Below are 20,299 nucleotides of genomic sequence, written 5' to 3' on the forward strand. Positions count from 1 at the left end.
GTTCACCAGTCTGATGGTAATCCCAGGAAAGTGAAAGTGATGAATGTGGCCCGTGGGGAAAACAGACAGCTGATCGACGGCTCCCTCTGGGAAGCCATGAAACAAGGGCTCCTGTTCCCCATTCCTGACAGTGTCGGCCTGGCTGCCCAGCTTTCCGGGCAAATACTCCTCCTGACCCGGAGTTAGGGGTCTCGCTGACAATTCCAGGAAACTTGGCAGGTCTGAATGCGTCTTCACGGGGACTTCCCATAAATCATGGGCCTGCTTTATAGAACGTTGTGTCGCTCAGTGACACTGCTTACTTGTGGTTTGAAGTCAGGATTCCTTAGACAGCCCAGGCTGTCAAGTTTCTTTTTTAACTGGCTGGAAGCATGGCTGGGTTTTGTTTTGCTTTGCTGGCACTGCCCGATCCCCAGACAATGAGGATTAAACAAGTTTCCAAGTTTGGAGAACTTCTACCCCACGTCACCCCCATGCCCAGCCTCACCCTGTTTATGCAAGATAAAATGTAAAGGATGAGGAAGTGACTCTGCTCTCTGTTGAGGCCAGTGCCACATTCTGGTCCAAGAGTGCCATGTTTTCAGAGATTCAGGCTTCCCGAAAAGAACGATGTCATAATTGTTAACCTGGCATTATTCTGTATAAATGACGATAGGTCTCCACAATAATGTCATGGTAAAATACAATCGCAGAGAGGCCTTCAAGAACAAAGTCCTCATTTGTATGTGGAACATAGCAGGTGCTAGTTTATGGTTTATTGAGTTAGGGAATGAATTAAAGCATGGATCTTGAATACTGTTGGCTAATGGGTGGTGGGAATAATGTATACATTGCCTAAATTCCCATTTTAGTACTCTTTTTACTACACTTTGAAAATCCATTCTCCCCTTAAACACTTTCATAAAGTAGGTATAAAGGTACTCCACAATTACACAAGAGGCCTTGGTGTATAAGTGTATACACACAAACACACACAAACATAAATGTATAAATCACAACGAGTATTTGCTAAATCTGACCCATCTGAAACTTACATGTAAACTATTATGCAGATGAAATACCTAATCTATAAGAACTTTCATAAATTTTATATATTGCTCATGTGTCATTAAAAAACAAATCCCGACTTTTTTAAAATTTGAGATATAATGTTCTTAAAGTAGCCATGGGAACTGGAATAATGTTTCACTTTTCTCTTGATGAATTTCCACAATGGGAAGCAAGAAAGGAAAGACATTTAGTGTGTACCAAACTCAGACTATTGGAAACTATTTAATCAGAGTGTCTATTTGGCAATGTTCTACTTCCTTGTTAATTTCACATGGGTGGGTCTCCTATTTCAGAGGGGTAAGAAAAACAAAGTAACCCTCTGGGTGTTGTCTGTTCCCAAGAGCTGAAAATGAAGACCCCGGCAGAAATCGTCCTTCTCCAAAGGACTGTCTTACAAGACAGTATTAGGGCACAGTCTGCCCCAAGTATGTAAAAAAAGTTTTCTATCATCCTAAGGGTCTCATCATCAATAAGAAGGTTATATCAATTCTTACTGCATTTCCAAATATCCTTAGGGAAGAAGGTGTCATAGTCATTAGTTTTTCGTTGATATTGTTGTTCGGGATTTTTTTTTTTTAATGTTTATTTTTGAGAGAGACAGAGCACAAGCAGGGGAGGGGCAGAGAGAGAGGGAGACACAGAATCCAAAGCAGATTCCAGGCTCTGAGCTATCAGCGAACCATGAGATCATGACCTGAGCTGAAGTCGGATGCTTCACCAGCTGAGCCACCCAGGCATCCCTGGTTTAATTTTGTTTGTTTTTTTTAAGTGAAGTTTTGGAATGCTATCTTTAAAACTGGATTCACAGTTTAATAGTGTTAACACGCTTTTAAGGTGGAATTGAGCTTCTGTGACAGTCAAGTGGGTAACATTCATTCTATGTGTGTTGAAATCCGCCTAGATCATTTTAACCCATTTTAACCCTAGGTCATTTTAACCCAATGACCTAGGTAGTAATAAGCCTAGATCTGAGGCACATATATTGTATCCTTAACTGGCTAAGAGTTGCTAGACAAATTATATAATGGAACAAAATATAAACACAAGAGTGGAAGCAAGCTTTCAAAACATTACTGCTTTTGTCTAATTGATGCTCAAAAACAGATTTCTTTGTGTAGCCAAAGAATCATTCTTAGGCCTTGATTACTCCACAGCCTTCAGAATGGAGTCTAACATCCAAGGGTTATTTATTGAAAACTGCAAAGGGACATACGCAATAGTCCAGTGAGGTAGGCCACCACCTACAGTTGCCTGTTGGAATTCAAATTAATTAAAATTAAATATGTGTTAAAATCCAATGCCGATGTTAAGTACCCAATAGACTCCTGTGTCTAGTGGCCTGCCATATTGGACAGTGATACAGAACATTAACAATGTGAGCAATACCAATCTTAAAAAGCATATAAATTTTCTTTTATGTTTTAATTATTTTCATGTAAAATAATGGCCAAATTTCACCAAGATCCTACGCTATTTTAAAGATTTTGGAATGGGGCACCTGGGTGGCTCAGTCAGTTAAGGGTCCAGTTATTGATTTCAGCTCAGGCCACGATCTCACAGTTCGTGAGTTCAAGCCCCCTGTCAGGCTCCGCGCTGGCAGTGTGGAGCCTGCTTGGGATTCTCTCTCTCTCTCTGCTCCTCCCCCCTCTCAAAATAAATAAATAAACTTAAAAAAAAGAGAGAGATTGTCGAATGGGCTGCTATATAGCCTGTCAAAATATCTGGAGGTGGTAGGCCAGTTCTCAAAACTTCTACGGGCTCGGGGGCCATTTAAGGAATCTTTTGAGAGTAATATTTAGCAGCCAGCACTCCTGAGACTAGAAGTGTCAACGGATTAAAAGGAAAATTAAATGTGTGCAAAGTGTGTTCAGGGTTTTCCTGGTAGCCACATCAGTCTAACATTTAAATCCTAGAGTTCTACATAGCATTGTTTTCATTTATATTTGTATACTTTAGTATTTATTAAAAATTGTGCCACTTGGTGATAGCATTGCTGATGTCACATAGGGTTATTAATGTTACATATCCAAGACATAACTCAAAGTATCTGTTCTAAGCAGGGAACTCTCTTGTGAGCCTCTGGGGTTCTCTCTCCTCTTTATGCTCCTGTGGGAAGGGCTTAGAGAAAATTCCTGTTGTAGGCTTTTCTGCCACTTGTCAGCTGAGTTCTGCACAAACGAATGTAGCTCAGGCCCCAGGAGAGCTTCAGAAGAAAAGTGAAGGAAGGAGGTCCCTGTCTGCAGCTTAATGGTGGTTCTCACATCAGCAGCATCTGTCTTCCCCGGGAGACTGCTGGAAATTGAGGCTCACAGGCTCACTCCAGACCCCTGAATCAGAATCTCTTCTAGATCTGTGGCTTGTAAACTCTAGCAAGCACCATAATCACCTTTGGAACTTGTTAAAACAGCTCCCTGGGCCCCTATCCCAGAAGTTCTGATTCAGTAAGGGTATACGGATTCTGACTGCAGGCAAGGGCACACTTGGGAAACCACTGCTCTGGGATAACCAGTTCTCTTGTTTGCTTGCACACTGGAGTCACCTAGAGAGTTCCCCAATAGCCTGATGCTTGAGTCCCACCTCCAGAGATTCTGAGTGCATGGATACGGAGATTTTTTACAGAGATTTTTTTAAAAAATCTCCTTTGCCCATGATAATATGAAGCCAGGTTTGAGAAGCCCAGCCTGTGTAAATTTCATGCCCAGAACTTCTACCTGGATGGAAGCAACATTGGAAGTAAGCAGCACCCTTGATGCTGGGATAAATCTCTGGGGTTCAGGATGAACACACCAGTTTTACAGAGCTTCTCCACCATCCTCCACATATCACCCCCCTCCGCACCCCCAGTGTCAAAGTCTTGGGACCAGCTTTATTAACTGTCCCTTTTTTCTGCAAATATCTGTGATATCTGTGCTATGGATCAGGCCTTGTTCTAGTTGCTGGAGACACATTATTGAACAGAGTTATGGAGTTTATTTTACATTTTACTTTCACTCCTACCGTTAAATTCAAAATAATTGCTCAGTGATGTTAGAGGAAAACTAGAGCTGGGCAGTAAAGTGGGAAATAGAGAGTTTATTCAGGAAAAAAGAAAAACTACTGTAGTAGAGGAAAAGAGACCTTGGTAATGAACTAGGCTCAGTCCTTTAATTCAACAAGGAAAAGTGGGATTTATGGCCAAGGAGCAGGGTGGAGTCACAGGGCAGAAAAGAGGAAACGTTAGGGGGAAGGGGATTCTGACTTAAATTCACCTCACAGGTACTTGCTGAAGGCAAGCCCGGTGCTCAAAAGGCACCTGGAAGGTGGTGGGGCCTGAGGAAGGAGGTCCGATCTGCAGGGTGGCCTGGCATGGAGCATGGAGCGTGGGGGCTTCCGGCTAAAGTGACTCAGCAGAGTTCTTGCTAAAAATGAACAAAGCAGAGGTGAACACGGAAGGGCCCCCAGCCAGGGTCTAACTGAGAAAAGAGCTCAGAGGAGCCTCACCAGAGTTTGGTCAAGGAGAGAATCTTTGTCAGCGGACTGATCTAAAATATACACAGATATGTAAAATACATACATCGTATATAAATGCACACACAATCGTACACGCACAGTGTCTCAACCAACTGCTGTCTCCTCTCATCCCACTGCCGTTAATAGAGAATTTTGATTTTACTCAGTTAAGTCTCTGGGATCTCCCCATGAACCTGACAACCAGATAAATTTTGGAATGGAATGGAATGGTGTGTGTGTGTGTGTGTGCATGCGTGCACACACACGAGGATGGAAGTGCCCCGCCTGTTATTTGCCACTTGCCATTCCAAAACGGGTGGGGAGGCCGCATTGAAACTTTTAATGGATGGCATCTGTTCAGGCTCTCGCCCCCCCCCCTTCCCTCCACCTTACCCGCTTCCTCCTTCCCACTCAGTTCCCACCCCTAATTTCAAAACCTTCCTTCCCCAGCTTCTCTCTCTGTGCACAGTCCTACCCCCTTTTCACATCAGCCCGCTCTCAAAAACCTTTCTGCTCCTCCGGGAAAGCCTGGAAGATCCCAGACCTCCCGCCCAGAAGTGGTTGACAATGTAGTGTTCTCATTCGAATGCAAATTTGTCTCTGGACAAGATTCAAGGAAACCGCTTTCCCCTCCAACCGTCTCTCCAGCTCCACCCCAGCCCTTGTTGTCTTTTGTGTTCTTGTAAATAAATGAGAGGCAACTGGCTTTCAGTTTGAAGACACAGCTGCAGGGGGCTCTTCAAAGACAGCTAGAGAGAGAGAGATGCGGAAAGATTTGTCTCCCAGCGTTAAAATCTAGAAAAGGGAGGCTTTTTTAGTCTCTCATTTGCAAGGGCTCTGATTCCTCCAGATACCCCCTCCCCCCTTTTTTTAAACCACTGAAAGACTAAGGGTACTTCTTTCGACTTCATAGTTTCCCCTCCTTCTAACTTTTCTGGTCCCCAAAGAAGAAGCCACACGGCCACAGCAACAGAATAAACTCCGAGAAGTATGTTTGGTCTTGATGTTCTCCAGATAAGTGAGCCCATTTTGGAGGCAGAAACTGTACCCAGTCAAATGACGGCGGGGGTGGGGGAGTCAGTGCCTCGATTTCTCGTTTGACAACGAACGGATCGTGATTGCGTTCAGGTGTATCCCGGTGGCCCCGCTGGGTGGCCTTTGAAAATCTTTCTGCGCCCAATGCGATGCCTCTGCTATTCCAGAAACATCTTAGATATGTAAGCAGAACAGTGTGCCCCGCTCGCCAGACGCGATCCCCATCCCGTTGTCCCTCGAGTCCGAAAAGACCCTGCCCGAGAAGATCGGGGGCCTCTGCGTCCCGACCCCGCGCGCAGGGCAGCTCGGCGGGCCTGCCGCGCGCGCGAGTTTCGCTCCGCCGCCGGGGCGCGGGGGGCGCGGGGGGCGCGGGGGGCGGGCTTCCCGCCGGCTAAGCGCGCGTGTTCTCTGCTCTCCCGCGCACAGGGCACCACGAGCCGCGCGGCGCACCTGGCGGGGCCCGAGCCCGCGCCGCCGCCGCCGCCGCCGCCGCGGGAGCCGTTCGCGCCCAGCCTGAGCAGCGCCTTCCACCTGCCCGACGCGCCGCCCGCCGCCGCCGCCGCCGCCGCCGCCGCGCTCTACTACTCGAGCTCCACGCTGCCCGCGCCGCCGCGCGGGGGCTCCCCGCTGGCCGCGCCGCAGGGCGGCTCGCCCACCAAGCTGCAGCGCGGCGGCTCGGCCCCCGAGGGCGCCGCCTACGCCGCGCCGCGCGGCTCCTCGCCCAAGCAGTCGCCCAGCCGCCTGGCCAAGTCCTACAGCACCAGCTCGCCCATCAACATCGTCGTGTCCTCGGCCGGCCTGTCCCCGATCCGCGTGACCTCGCCCCCCACCGTGCAGTCCACCATCTCCTCCTCGCCCATCCACCAGCTGAGCTCCACCATCGGCACGTACGCCACCCTGTCGCCCACCAAGCGCCTGGTCCACGCGTCCGAGCAGTACAGCAAGCACTCGCAGGAGCTGTATGCCACGGCCACCCTCCAGAGGCCGGGCAGCCTGGCAGGTAACCGGCTCGCCAGCCCGCCTTCCGCGGCTCCGCCCCGGGGTGGGGGGCGGGGGACACCTGGGCGCGCGGTAGGGGCGCGTGCGGGACCCGAGCGCCCCGCCCGGGGTGGGGGTGGGGGGCGGCTTGAGCGCAACTCGAGCTGGGCGTGGCTGGGCCAGTGTGCGGCGTCGTGCGGGGTGGAGAGGGAGCCGGGGCGTCCCTAGGCTTTGCTAGTATCTCAACTATGATGCGCCAGCTACTTCTTTGAGAAGTAATGCTGTGTCTCAAACGGATTTCTCCAGCTCTCACTCCCTCGCTCTCTCCCTCTCAGTCTCTCTCTCCCTCCCTCCCCCCGATCTGAAGACTTAGACATCCATACAATTCAGTCCTGTTGAATAAAGAATCACACGGACCTGTTGATTGATGTCCAGAAAAAGAGCCACGCAAATAAAAATCGCAGAATCCAAGTGATCGCCTATAGTCACCTACAGTTGGTGGAGATTATATATAAATAATATATATATATATTATATATAATATATATATATGATTTTTCCCAAAGCAGCCTTGCAGTTCACATAGATTTCAATAGTAGTGAGAAAGTAACCAAGGATTAATTGCTTTGAATTGTTACTACTTCGTCATGGCTCTCATTTCTTCAAACTTACTCTATTTTGTCTAAATTTAGTTACTGGGAAAAGTGAAAGATTCCTCCAGACCTGTCATTGCATACACATAGATCCCAACAGTGGGCATGGAGTAAACCAGTGATGAAGTCCCTTGAATTCGTTACCTGCTTATGGTGGGCACAGAGGGGTTGGTGCTAGGAAACCTTTTCTCTGCCAGTTCAGAGGAGGTGACTTTTCTGTCGTTGTTGTGCCCGTCAAAGACCAGGCTGAGCTGGTGATTCTCTGCTGGTAGCACCATATGTTCAGCTTGGACGGGACACTGTGATTGAAAGACTGTTTTGTCTCCTAAAGCACCTGACGACTCACCCGGATTTATTGTTGATTTTTTTTTCCCTCTTATGAAAGTATTTGGTAATTGTGTCACTCTAGTAACAGATGCTATGATCGTATGTTTCCTTTCTTGACATAAATAGATGACTGCAAGATAAATAGGATTAAAAAAAGAAAAAGGCACTTGTTGCATGCAGAAGGCAGGTGTCCGAGGGCTTCTTTAATTCAGCACAGTAATTGCTGGTGTGGACTGGCCTGGGGTAACAGGATGCAGGCTGGAATTCAGCTGCCCCCGATTTATGTTAGCTGTGCTTACTGAGATGAAAATATTTCCTCTCACTGTGGAGGTAGATGATCATTAATGCCAACCCAGTAGCAGGACCAAAATCTCTAAATGTAAGGACTCAGGTTTGGCAGTGTGGATGGCAAAGGTGGCCAGGAGACATGTATGGCAACTTTGTGTTTATAAGCTTGGAAACTTTGTTTTATGAATTTGTACAATAAGTTACTAGATCCGTCAAGGAGGGGGAACCAGCTGCAGAACTTGTAGAAGACGGAAGCCCTGTGTGGTCCTCCTTAGCCACAGGGCAAGGACCCCCAAGGAGTCCCTGAGAGCCCTGCGATTGCTAATGGCCATTTCATTCCCTGTGCAAACCTGGGGAAAGAAACCAAGAGCTTAGCCCTTTCTCCTACTGAGTGTATATATATATACATATAGGATATATATATATACATATAGGATATGTATATATATATATCCTAAACGTGTGATTGTTCCACTGGATCGTCGTAGTTAAAACGGGGAGTATGGGTCTGTTGGAGAGTTTGCGCGAGTGTGAACGGGGCAGACGGAAAGTCTGACTGCTCGGTATGTCCCTGAAGTTAGGAGTAAATATGTTGTGAAAATCGCTTGCTCTCTATAAAAGCTTGAATGAGTGTTTCTAGGATCTGATGTGGGATGTGTGTATGTGTGTTGGGAGGGTGGGGGGTGGAGGTAGGGAGGTGCTGGCCAGAAAGAGGGAAACCGTCCCTGGGATCAACAATCCCACGTGCCTTTGCTGCCTCTGCATTTCCATCTGCCCCTCAGATGTTCTGACCATATTTCATTTTTGCTACCTGGCGGGGGGGGGGGGGGGGGCGGGGATATCAATGTGCCATTGATGATTCTTAATTTTAGAGCTACAATGAACATGCTTAATGTTTGAATTATTTTGTTTAAAATGCATGCTTTTAAATATCCATTTAAAGATTTCTCATGCAAATTACTGCTGGTGGTGCTTGAGTTTAAAATTACTCCATAACTCTGCATAAATACTTGAGTGGCATAAGATCATAGTCCCCATTTAGGAATTAGAAGACTGTGGCCCAGAAAAGATATGGGGAGAGACTCTAACATTTGCAAGAGATGAGGCAGGACACTTGGAGCTCTTACCAAGTGGGACCCCGCACCTCAATCTGTGTGCTTCGTACCGTACCTGCCTGGCATGGTAAAGTTCGGATCCACCCGGTTTGCTAGTTGAAAGCACCATGAAAGTCAAGACTGGCCAATACCTTTTAGATTTTCAGGGTTGTGATTTTGAAGATTTGTCACTGATAACTAGGGAGTACAAATTACGGGATAGGTAGTGATTTTCGCTACTGAATGACTTAATTCATTCAATAATTATTAAGTACCTCTTACCTACCGGCACTGGTTAAGACCCTGGGGATCCAGCAGTGATCAATATCAACCAAAATCCCCGGCCTCCTTTCAAATGGAGGAGACAGAAAATCAGCGAGATAAATAGTTTTGGTAGAGTGGCCAGGGAACGCTCTAATTAGAAGGTGACTTTTGAGTTCCTTGTGAAGGAGGTGAGGGAGCTGGCCCTATTGACGTCTGGGGAAACTGCATTCTGAAAAGACGGAGGGGCAAGTCCCGACGCTGGTAAATGGGGGTATGTCTGATATGTTTGAAGAACAGCAGGAAGTCGAGTGGGGGTGGATCAAAGAGAAGGAGGGCAAAGAAATGACCTGAGGTCAGCAGGGTGAGCAGCCGGGTCAGGGTGAAAGCTGAGGTTAGGGAGAGACTGGTAAGCCTTGAGGACTTGAGGATGCCAGCTGTGGCCAGTCCATGGGAGCCATCGAGGATTTGAGCCGAGGAGTGACACAAGCTGCCTTCGTTTGTAACAGGGTCTCTCTGGCTGCTGTGTGGAGAGGACGTTGTAAGGGATCAAGGACAAAAGCCAGAATGCCGGTCAGCAGGGTTATTGCAGGAATCTAAGCAAAAGAGGATGGCCTGAGCCACGATGGTAGCAATGGAGGTCATGAAGAGTAGGGTAATCTCGATGCATGTGTACGGTGGAGCTGAGCAGATTATGTCACACGGTAGGTTGCGATGGTAGGAGAGAGAAGATTCAGGGAGCCCCAACAGCCAGAAGAACGGAGTCTCCATGGACTGAGGTGGAGCCAGGTACAGAGAGGTCTAGTTGGGATTGAGGCAGTGCCAGTGAATGTCAAGGTCTTGGTTTTGAACGTGGGATGTCTGTGTGTCAGCATCAAAATGCACATGTAACTCAGACCGTTGGATCTGTAGGTCAGTTCAGAGAAGAAGCCCCTGAATGAGGGAGTCATAAGCAGGTGGATGATATGAAGACCGTGAATCTAGAAGACATTAATTACCTAGGAAGTCAGTGTAGAGAGAAGAGGTCCAAGGACCGAATGCTGACCGCCCCCGCCCCCGCCCCCGACAGATGTAAAGGTCTGGGAGTTGAGAAGTAGCCAGCAAAAGAAAGAGATAACCAGAAGTGTAGGTCAGTGTCGTTTCTTAGAAGCCAAGAGAAGAGCATGTCTCAAGGTTAGAAGATCAATAAACTATGTCTAGTGCAATCAAGAGGTCAAGACAAAGGAAGACTGTTCGATGATACTGGTGGAATGATTTCAGTGCAGGATGGTGGTGAGATCCTACTGAAGGCAGGAGGTGGCCCAAGAAACAACGGGAGGAGGAAAGCTCGAGACGAAAAACGTGCAGAACCTTTCCAGGGAGTTTTCCTTGCTTAGCTACAATCACTTCCAGAGATTCAAAGTCTGTCTGAGGATTTCAAGTCCTCAGTGGTAGTGGGCGCTTGGTAAAGAACACAGCTTCCACATTTTCCTCTGGATCTTACCAACAGCCAAACTTTATAAAAGTCTGGCCGGAAATCTCAGAGTTCCAGCTCTCTGGGAAAACACCCCGATTCAGATCAAACCTAGAAAAGTATGATTTCTCAGGTGGTAGGTCTTCAGGATCCAAAGACCTCTTAGAACGTTTTATCCCCCTCCTCCCACCCCCACCTCCTCCTCCTTCTTGCAATTCTTTGCATCATAGAACAGTGCCTGAGTGAAAACCTAGCTCTGCCTTGTGGGAGGTCCTTAAGGTTAGGTATATTACACCTTGACATTGTTCTCTCATCCAGGGGATCACAACAGTATCTGTCTATTTCTATAATCTCAGGCATAAATAAGATAACGTGTATAAAGTTCTAGCCCCTTTCCTGGCTCAGTAAAAGTTAACTCGTATTATTTAATAATACCTACCATATAAACTTGGATTCGTAAGGAAGAAGCCATTCGTTTTTGTTTCAGACAAAAGCAGGTCTTTTGAGTCCCCAAAACATGCCAGTTTCTGTGTTGGACACACAAAGAGGAGTGAGAGGTACTCTTTGCCCTCAAGAGACCCAGCCTCAGAACGGATAAACTAATGGACAGTTTTAGCCCTCGTGCTGGAATAAGACAGCTTTCGGTTACTGTGGGAACATACTGCAGGGGCATGTTATGGTGGGTGTTCGATGTCTGCCATTGATGCTTCCTTGACGTCGCGGCTCCAGAGCTAAGTGGTGTAAGCAGAACCACTGAGGAATGGTAGCTGGAACAAAGTCCAAGAAGAGAGAAGGTAGGGAGCGTGAGGGTGGAGACTTCCAGCAGATCAGGGTTTCTGGAGGGAGAAATGGATGGTTCAGGTGGTGAGAGAAGGGGAGCAGGAGAGGAGGAGTAAAAGCTGTGTTATTTCATCCTTCCGGCGGACAGCCGACATGATCATATTTGCACATTAAAAACTCCATTCCAGGGACTGAGTGAAAGGATTTCTTTTTACAAGAAAAAAGAGGCAGGGGTGCCTGGATGGCCAAGTCAGTTAAGCATCCTACTTTTGATTTCAGCTCAGGTCATGATCTCCCGGTTTGTGTGTTCAAGCCCCGAGTCAGGCTCTGTGCTGACAGTGTGGAGCCTGCTTGGGATCTCTCTCTCTCCCCCTCTCTCTGCTCCTCCCCCACTCGTGCTCATGAGCGTTCTCTGTCTCTCTCTCTCTGTCTCTCAAAATAAATAAATAAACATTAAAAAAAGAAAGAAAGAGAAGACAAAACAGGCAGAGAGACGCAGGAAGGCATTGGAATAACCCTTCCATGGGAATAACCCTCCCAGATCTAGTAGTCTAAACTGCCCCCCCACACATACACACTTGTGTGCAATGTGACTCTTCAAAAATTATCACTAATAAATAGTAGGGGAAGAAGCCTAAATAAATAGCATAACTAGTTCTTACATTTTTCTCTTGACAGATAGGCAGATAGGTGGCTTAATTTTCTTTTTTATAGTTTAAAAAATGTATCCATTTTGTGCATGATGATGAATAAAATTATGTTAAAAAAAACCCATACTGCAATATAAAGCATTTGCGAGATGCCAGGCACTTTGCAAACTGTATCTCATGTAGTTTCCGACAACTTAAGGAGGTAGGTGTGATTTTTGCCACATTCTACAGATTTGGAAACTGAGGTTTCTCAATGATAAGTTTCTTGCCCAGGGTTACTTGGCTGGAAGTGACAGGGATAGGATTTGAACCTAGATCACTTTGAGTGTGGCTTCTCTATACCTTTAAATATACATGATAAGGCAGAGAGGCAGTATATTTTTTTGTTGTTGAAGAAAAACACCAGGAATATAGAGATACAGTGTAAGGCTTTTTAGCTTTTTTAAATAACTAGTAATTTTGAAGAAAGCAAAAGTATCTCAAAAGTGTGTCAATATCTTACTGAATATGACTCTACCAGTACCCATTTTTGTTCCCTTTTGTAAAGAAGACAGCATGATCCTCTCATTTTCTGTGTTAGAGGAAAATCAATCCTATTAAAAGTAGGAATCTGAGTTGTAAATAGGTATTAAAGTTAAGCCAAACATTAGAAGCTTATTTTGAGGTAAAAACGAAATGAATTAAATGTAGGTTCTTAACCAATGATTACAATACAGATTGGCCTAATATGGACAGGATTTTGGTCAAGACGTGTTCATCTTTTACCTCTGCCTAGCGGACATAAAACCCAGTGTTTAGAGTGCATCACATGCCATGCCTCTCAAATTCTGCGTACTTGGTGATTTCAGTTCCATTCTGTGACGTGCTAATTCTTCCAGGTGCACCTGCTATAAGAAAGAAAGAAAGAAAGAAAGAAAGAGAGAGAGAGAGAGAGAGAGAAAGAAAGAAAGAAAGAAAAAAAAAGCCTAATCCCACATAAAAGCTTTGCCATTTTCACTGTCAGGTTCTCAAAGGAAACATGAACTCTACTCAAGTAAGGAGTGAGTTTGTTTAACACCCAATGCTTGGGATGCGGTCACAATGCAACACGAGATCTTGGTGCCTGCTGTCCTTTAAATCACATTTCCCGAAGGTGATCCTCTAACAGTCAGTTTTTGCGAACCTTCCTCTCACCCTTAAATAAGACAAAAATTTCTAGTTTACATTTACTAATTAGAATGTGATCAGCCTGTGATATCAGCCAACACGTTAATCTTCTCTCCAAGGCGGTTAAGGCCAGTTCTCAGCTAAAACTTCCGGGGGGTTCTGGAACCAGACCTCCCTCGGGTCTCCTCCGCAGCCACAGAAAGCCTGTGGCATTCCCTGCCGGCCATGCCTCTCAGGCCCAGAATCTTCCTCAGTAGTTCCTGCTCTCAGAGCTCAGTCCCCGTCCAGGCTGTTTTCTAGATCTGCATTTAATATAGTCCCTCTCCTGCAGGCTGCCTTCTGGTATCCTGCACCCCAGTAGACACTGAGAGTGCAGGCCAGCTCCCACACGCTGACCCTCTCCTGCTTCCACCAACAAAGTGATTGTTTTGTCAACCGCTTGCCCTCCAGAATTCTGGAACCTCATTTTCCAGCAGGGAACTCACATCCAAGTGGTCCCACGGAAGCCCACTGTCTTCAGGCTTTCCCTCCGAGGGGATGGTTACTGAAACCTCATCAGCAAACCCCCTCTGGACTTGTTGACTGCTGTCTCACAGCCCCCGTCTTCCTAGAGTGCAGGGCACACAGAAATGGCAATCGGACATCCTTTGTGAAGTCACTCCATGCAGCGTCTCATCATACTCATATTGGTGTCTGATTTCTGTCCAGTTTATGTCCACGGCAAACTTGCATCAGGGAGACTGCCATTTGAACATCCCATTACAGTACGTTAGTGGCCGAACCTGGCACTAAATGTTTGGGATGCTAGGTGGCCACAAAAGGCCTACCTGATTTTTGTTGATTCACAGAAATTAATACCTTCCCTTCCCTTCCTACCACATTGGCAACCATGCTAGTTGAAATGGGGCAGACAGGTCTTTTTTGTACTTTTGTAGGAAAGTGGCATCTTTACCTCCAGTTCTATAGAAAGCTTTTCCGGTGTCTGTGACGCTTTGATGATTTTGATCATGCTTTATCTCAGACAGTGGTTCCAGATGGCATTCTCTGTCCGTGCATCTGCCTCCCCTGTGTCCAGATCCTCTGAAAAATACAGAATTTCAGTGGGTAAGCCACCAAAGACACAAGAACACAGAGGCCAGTGGTTGTGGCTCATCGAAAGCAAGCCGTGATAGGAATTTTCTAGAAAGCAAAATACACAGGAGTGATGAGCACTTAAAATGTTGAAAGTTTCTCCCAAGAATCTGCTGTGCCAGTATGACAGAGGTGGGCTGATGATTTTCAGTAAAGCCTTGGACGGGCTCAATTGTCAGAGTGAAGCTGGGGAGATACGTGGGGCTAAAGATGGAGGGATTCGCTGGAAGTCAGGGCTTGATACGGTTTTAAGTCTGCTGCTTGCTCCCACTTACATATTCTCTCTCCTGCCAAGATGACGAGCCTGTAGCCATGGCTTACTCCAAAGTGAAGAATGGGGGTGGTCTCCTGAAACTGGACAGGCTGTCTGAGAAAGTTCGACTCCGATTTGGCTGCCGGTGGCTTAGATAAAGTTTATTTCAAACAGTCACGCGGGTGGTGGGCTGGAAGGGGACTCAGGCTGTTCTCTCTTTCTCTCATCCCCAAGGAGGAACGCCAGGCCGTGTGCCCCTCCTACCTTACAGATTGTAACTCAGGGGCATTTAGTGGGAGATACTTCCATTTAGGCTGTAGTTGAAGAAGCTGCCAGCAGGTTTTTCTTTCTCAAATATGATAAATTAGTAAGGATTACTGAGGAATTGGAGAGAATTAGTGACATGAAAAAAAAATAGCAAAAATGAACTGTCTCTCAGAAGAAACAGATAATTTACAGAATAAAAGAGATTAAAGGAAACAAGGAAGAACTTTTGGATCCGTACTGAGAAGGGTTTAAGAAGATCTTGTGTTTATTAAATAAGAACCGGGTGATACATGAGAGGATCAAAGAACAAGATCTTTATAGGCTATAAAAATAGCACCACCCAAACAACAACAAAAAAAAAAAAGTGATAGAATGAGTGGGAAATAGTCGAGGAAATCGCTCAGAAGGTCGCCATATAGGGAAGGAGACAGAAAATACAAGAATGATGCAATAATAGTCCTTGGAAGACACATCCAAGACTTAGGAAAGTCCCAGAAAGAATGGAGGGAAGCAAGCTACCAAGGAAGTAATACAGAGCAATTCCTCAGAGCCGAGGGACCTATACCTTCATAGGAAATGCCCCATGTTTGCAACAGGGCATTTCCGCATTCTGCATCGTGCAATTTCAAAGCACCAACGTAAAAGACCCTAAAGCCACTGGAGAGGAAGAACACGTATGCCACGAGATTGAGGCAGTGATACTGGGTGGCAAAGAACAATCAGGTGATGTGCTCAAGAGTTCTGGGGGCAAGTTATTTTTTTAACGTTTATTTATTTCTCTTGAGAGAGAGAGAGAGAAAGAGGGAGAGAAAGGGAGAGAGAGAATCCCAAGCAGACTCTGTGCCTTCAGTGCAGAGCCCAGTGAAGGGCTCGAACCCATGAACCATGAGATCATGACCTGAGTTGAAACCAAGAGTCTGACGCTTAACTGACTGAGCCACCCAGATGCCCTGGGGGAAACTTATTTTTAACCTAAACTCTATACCTAGCCAAATTTTCCACATAAAGGCAGAATCAAATATTTTCAGTCCTGCAAGTATTGATAAAATCGATCTCCGTATAGGCCCCCTTGCCTGGAGATTTACAACACTCAGTGGGTGTGTCTCGGCTGAATGAGGGCATAAAACAGGAGGAAAACATGGTACCCAAGAACAGTGTATATTGACCGTCAGGATGGTGCAGAGATGTCCCCAGGGTTGGGGGGGGGGTGCAGAGACATCTGGGCAGTAAGCTAGCCAACTAGGAAAGGTAGGACTCAACACGTAAATGTTGACAGTCGTGAATGTTGGCCTAAGTCCCAAAGAGTCTGGGTAATTTTAATATCTAAGAGCTGAACAAGTACAAGAACAAGTTAAGAATAATGAGTTCAATTGCAGTTTGACAAAAAAGAATAGTTCCTACATTGCATTGAGTTCCACAAATAAAGGAGGTGATGGTTAAGAGAGAGAATGGATTGAGGCCAGACATGGGTACATCAGTTACTAGCTTGGGTCCATCGTTTACTTGTTCTGTTCACCTTTTTTATCCTACTTTTTTTTTTTAATATAATTCGTTGTCAAGTTAGTTAACATACAGCATATACAGTGTGCTTTTGGTTTCAGGAGTAGAATCCCATGATTCATCGCTTACATACAACACCCAGTGCTCATCCCAACAAGTCCCTCCTCAATGCCAATCTCCTCTGCCCCCCCCCCACCCCTCCAACCCTCAGTTTGTTCTCTGTATTTAAGAGACTCTTATGGTTTGCCTCCCTCTCTGTTTGAAACTGTTTTTCCCCCTTCCCTTCTCCCATGGTCTTCTGTTAAGTTTCTCAAATTCCACATAATGCGTGAAAACATATGATATCTGCCTTTCTCTGACTGACTTATTTCACTTAGCATAACACCCTCCCGTTCCATCCGCATTGTTGCAAATGGCAGGATTTCATTCTTTCTCATTGCCAAGTAGTATTCCATTGTATATAGAAGCCACATCTTCTTTACCCACTCATCAGTTGATGGACACTTGGACTCTTTCCATAATTTGGCTGTTGTTGAAAGCACTGCTGTAAACATTGGGGGTACATGTACCTGGGGATTAAGGATCCCAGGAGCATGCACATGATCTTCGAGACATGAGGGATTGAAGGCAGGGTGACGGTGTGCGTGAAGTTTGAAGAGAAGCGGATTAAAACGGGACCGGTTTTGGGGCTTCCGGAAATGAACCAACTCACAGGCAATTCCCTTTTCCTCTTCGAGAAACAGGCCAGGTAATGTGCAGTCAGGTGTTTTGCAGGTGCTGAACCCTGAACACCCGACTTACTTCCCAGCGCTGCAGATCAGATCGGTGGAAGCTAGAAATAGGAGTTCCGCGGGAAACTGCTCTTAGGTATAATACCGCATCAGGGAAGGAAATGACAGAATGCGAGGAGAGATGTGGAGACACACATAGTAATTAGGTCTGGAAGCCAGGCTGCAGATGCACTGTTCGCTCTTGTGCTGCCGGGGTATCAGCCGCCCTGACTGTGGACCGTTTTCTTGGCTGGGTCCCCGGCACTCAGCAATGGGGACAGCCCGGCTGATGTCTGACCTGTGGTGTGGGTTTCTCCTGCTCTTCAGGCTCTGTGCTGCTGAACTTCAAGTCAGCAGGGCATTGAAGGTAAAATATTCCTGGGTCTGTTTTCACTGATCGCTCCTTGCGGGTCACAGGTGTCAGTTAATCTGAGCAAAGGGGCATCTGTGCTTTGCCACTCACCTCACACGTGAGCATCAGTTCGATTGTTGCCTGGTCGCTCCACCTTAATAAATACGATGCTGTTAAATATTTATTTTCTTTCTACCTAAGCCACAGGGGTGATGTGGAGACCAGCTATCTTAGTAGATGTACAAATACTCTTTAATAATTAAAAACCTAAAATCTCTCAAAATGGAGTCGATTTGCAACCAAGGCTGCATCAAAATCCCACCTACCACTGTATCTCACCAAGGTGCATTTTGTAATTTTTAAAAATCTCTCTGTATGTTTACTTTATATGTATATATATACATAAAGTGTGTATATATATAAAGTATGTATACATAAAACCTACAGTTTTTTCTTATTATTTATATGTATTGTAAATATGACAAAAATTACCGTAGATACATTTATTTATACATATACATACACATATATGCGTATGTATTTTATATATACCTATGAAAGTTTGCATCTCCTGTGGATAACTAATGTGAAATATCTGAAATCTCTAAAGGCTAATCCCACATGGGTCTACGTGTATTGTTGTGGTGCCCTGTATTGCCAAAGAACTTATTTACATTACAAAGCAGAAAGTATCTTGAAGTATCTTGTAATCCTGGCAGAGCATTTGAATAGTGGGAGTTGTGGGCTCCCGGAGGGCAGCTAATGGGACTTTCAGAGTTCGGAGTTTTCCAGAACTCCTCACCAAGCCTCTTCTAGTAGGTATTCAACAACCTTTTTTTTTTTCCTTAAGATTTTATTTTTAGGTAATCTCTACACCCAATGTGGGTCTCGAACTTACAACCCCAAGATCAAGAGTCACATAGCGGCATAGCCAGCCAGGAGCCCGTTCAACAAATATTTTTGAGTGACTATTGTAAAAGTATTTTTGGGTGCAAATGGTATATCCCATTGGTAACCGGAAGTCATGCTTAGCACGGAGAGAATACAGAGAAATACCAGGTTCTACCCAGAATGAGTGAACCATTAAAAACTTAACCAGTAGCTACCAGAAAGACTTGGTTCAATGCATATTGAGAATCTGTAAGATAAAGTGTCTGCGTCCTCACCTCCGAGTTTCCTAATTCTTTGGAAAGTGGCTTCCTGTACTTTGTACGTTCCTGTTGCAGCGTTAACAGAGGCACGGACAGCATTCCGAGGAATGTCGCAGGCTCACCTCTAGAGCTAGCAGTTCTTTGTATGTGTAGCTGTAGAGAAGAAATCATAAAAACAGATAATTCCTATTCTGTGGTGTCTGTATTCTGAGCAGGATCCTGCAGGTAGAAACTTGGCAGCAAAGAGAACCCAAAGAAAACCATTAATTATTTTGGTTCAGTAGACTCTAGTGGCCCCTCCTATTTCTGCTTGCTATGCTAATATCTTCAAATAGACGTGATCGCATTGATTTTTCCTGTTGGGCTTCCTCGATGGTGCCTGGGCCCGCATGTGCTCTGCTGTTACAGACAGTGCCTGGGCACACAGGTGCTGTGCCATTACAGAGGTGCTATGCCCATCCCATACCCCAAATGATATCTGCATTTCCCGATGTTTCTGGCTTCAACCTTAGAGCTCCCCTAGAATGGACTGGCAATGTGATAAAGTGAAAACCCCCCTTACAAGATAAGCTTCATTTTAATAATTGATGTAGAAAAGGGAAGTCTGTATACATTTCTCTTTAGAATGAAGAAAATACACACACACACACACACACACACACACACATATACACACACACATGCACACAATTACTGTCAGGTCTTAAGCTCAGCTGGTTAGAAGCTTATAATACTCCAGTCCCCTCCATGGCGGAGCCAATTAGTTGGTTATAGTTGACATGACCGCAAAGAGCCCCCTACACCTTGACAGCCTTCTAGCAAATATGTAGTATTTGTTTTGCACTTAAAGAGTCAACACAGATTGATTTCTGGACTGGAAAACCATCACTGTGCCTACTGTGCCACACCAATGGGTGGTTTAGTAGTAACTTCTTTGGATAAAGAAAACAGTTGAAAATAGGGTGGGGGAATTATAACTATACATCGGTCTCATCTGGGTGCTTTGTATTAGGGATTTAATGTTTAAATAAATGTAACTGGTATCCAAATAATAAGTATACATATATAATACATTACTAATTGGATTCTAAAACCCACAGATACAATTATTAATGCCCTTTAACCAGAACAGAATCAGGGGAAAATTTTAATCCTCCTCAGAACTGTTTATTACACAGCATAATCTCTCTCCTCAAACCCTTTTTTTATATGCCAAATATTATGTTGAGTAAAATAAGGAAAATGTGATAAAGTGTTGATACGAAGAATTTATAAAATGTAAATATAGAGAACGAGTAACCTATGAAGCAATTTGCTTGCCATTTCTCCCCCCCATAAATTATGTTGAAAGTTCATGGTATCTTTTTCTTCTGGAATTAACACCAGAGCCTCCCTGTGGGTGTTAGTAAGATATATAAAGGAATGGAAAAATGATACAGGAGAATACATCTGAACTTTGCATTATAAAAGCTAAGTAATTTTTGAAAAGGAATTTGCACACCCTGTCTATGGTATATTTAATACAGTCTGATCAAAAAGGCCTGTGTTTGACAAAACATCTTAGCTCATGTATATTTCAAAATATTTAAACCAATTAATGAAGAAAACAACTTATGCCTACTTTTGTCTGATAAAACTTTTCTCCTTGCCTTTACACTGAGAATTTCATCG

General features: G+C 45.2%; 1 protein-coding gene across 2 annotated transcripts in view; it reads left to right on the forward strand.

The window, feature by feature from the left end:
* The window catches only part of CTNND2 (catenin delta 2), a 777,587-nt gene that overhangs the window by 374,105 nt on the left and 383,183 nt on the right, over positions 1-20,299 (forward strand). For both annotated transcript variants that reach the window (XM_047074403.1, XM_047074404.1), the window contains exon 6: positions 6,001-6,574. In XM_047074403.1, the coding sequence (XP_046930359.1) occupies positions 6,001-6,574 (574 nt within the window). The remainder of the gene's footprint in view (positions 1-6,000; positions 6,575-20,299) is intronic.

The sequence above is a fragment of the Lynx rufus genome, unplaced genomic scaffold (genome assembly GCF_022079265.1).
Source record: "Lynx rufus isolate CCGP_SWC_20201006 ecotype Redwood Valley unplaced genomic scaffold, mLynRuf1.p SCAF_1, whole genome shotgun sequence".
NCBI classification, from domain to species: Eukaryota; Metazoa; Chordata; class Mammalia; order Carnivora; family Felidae; genus Lynx; species Lynx rufus.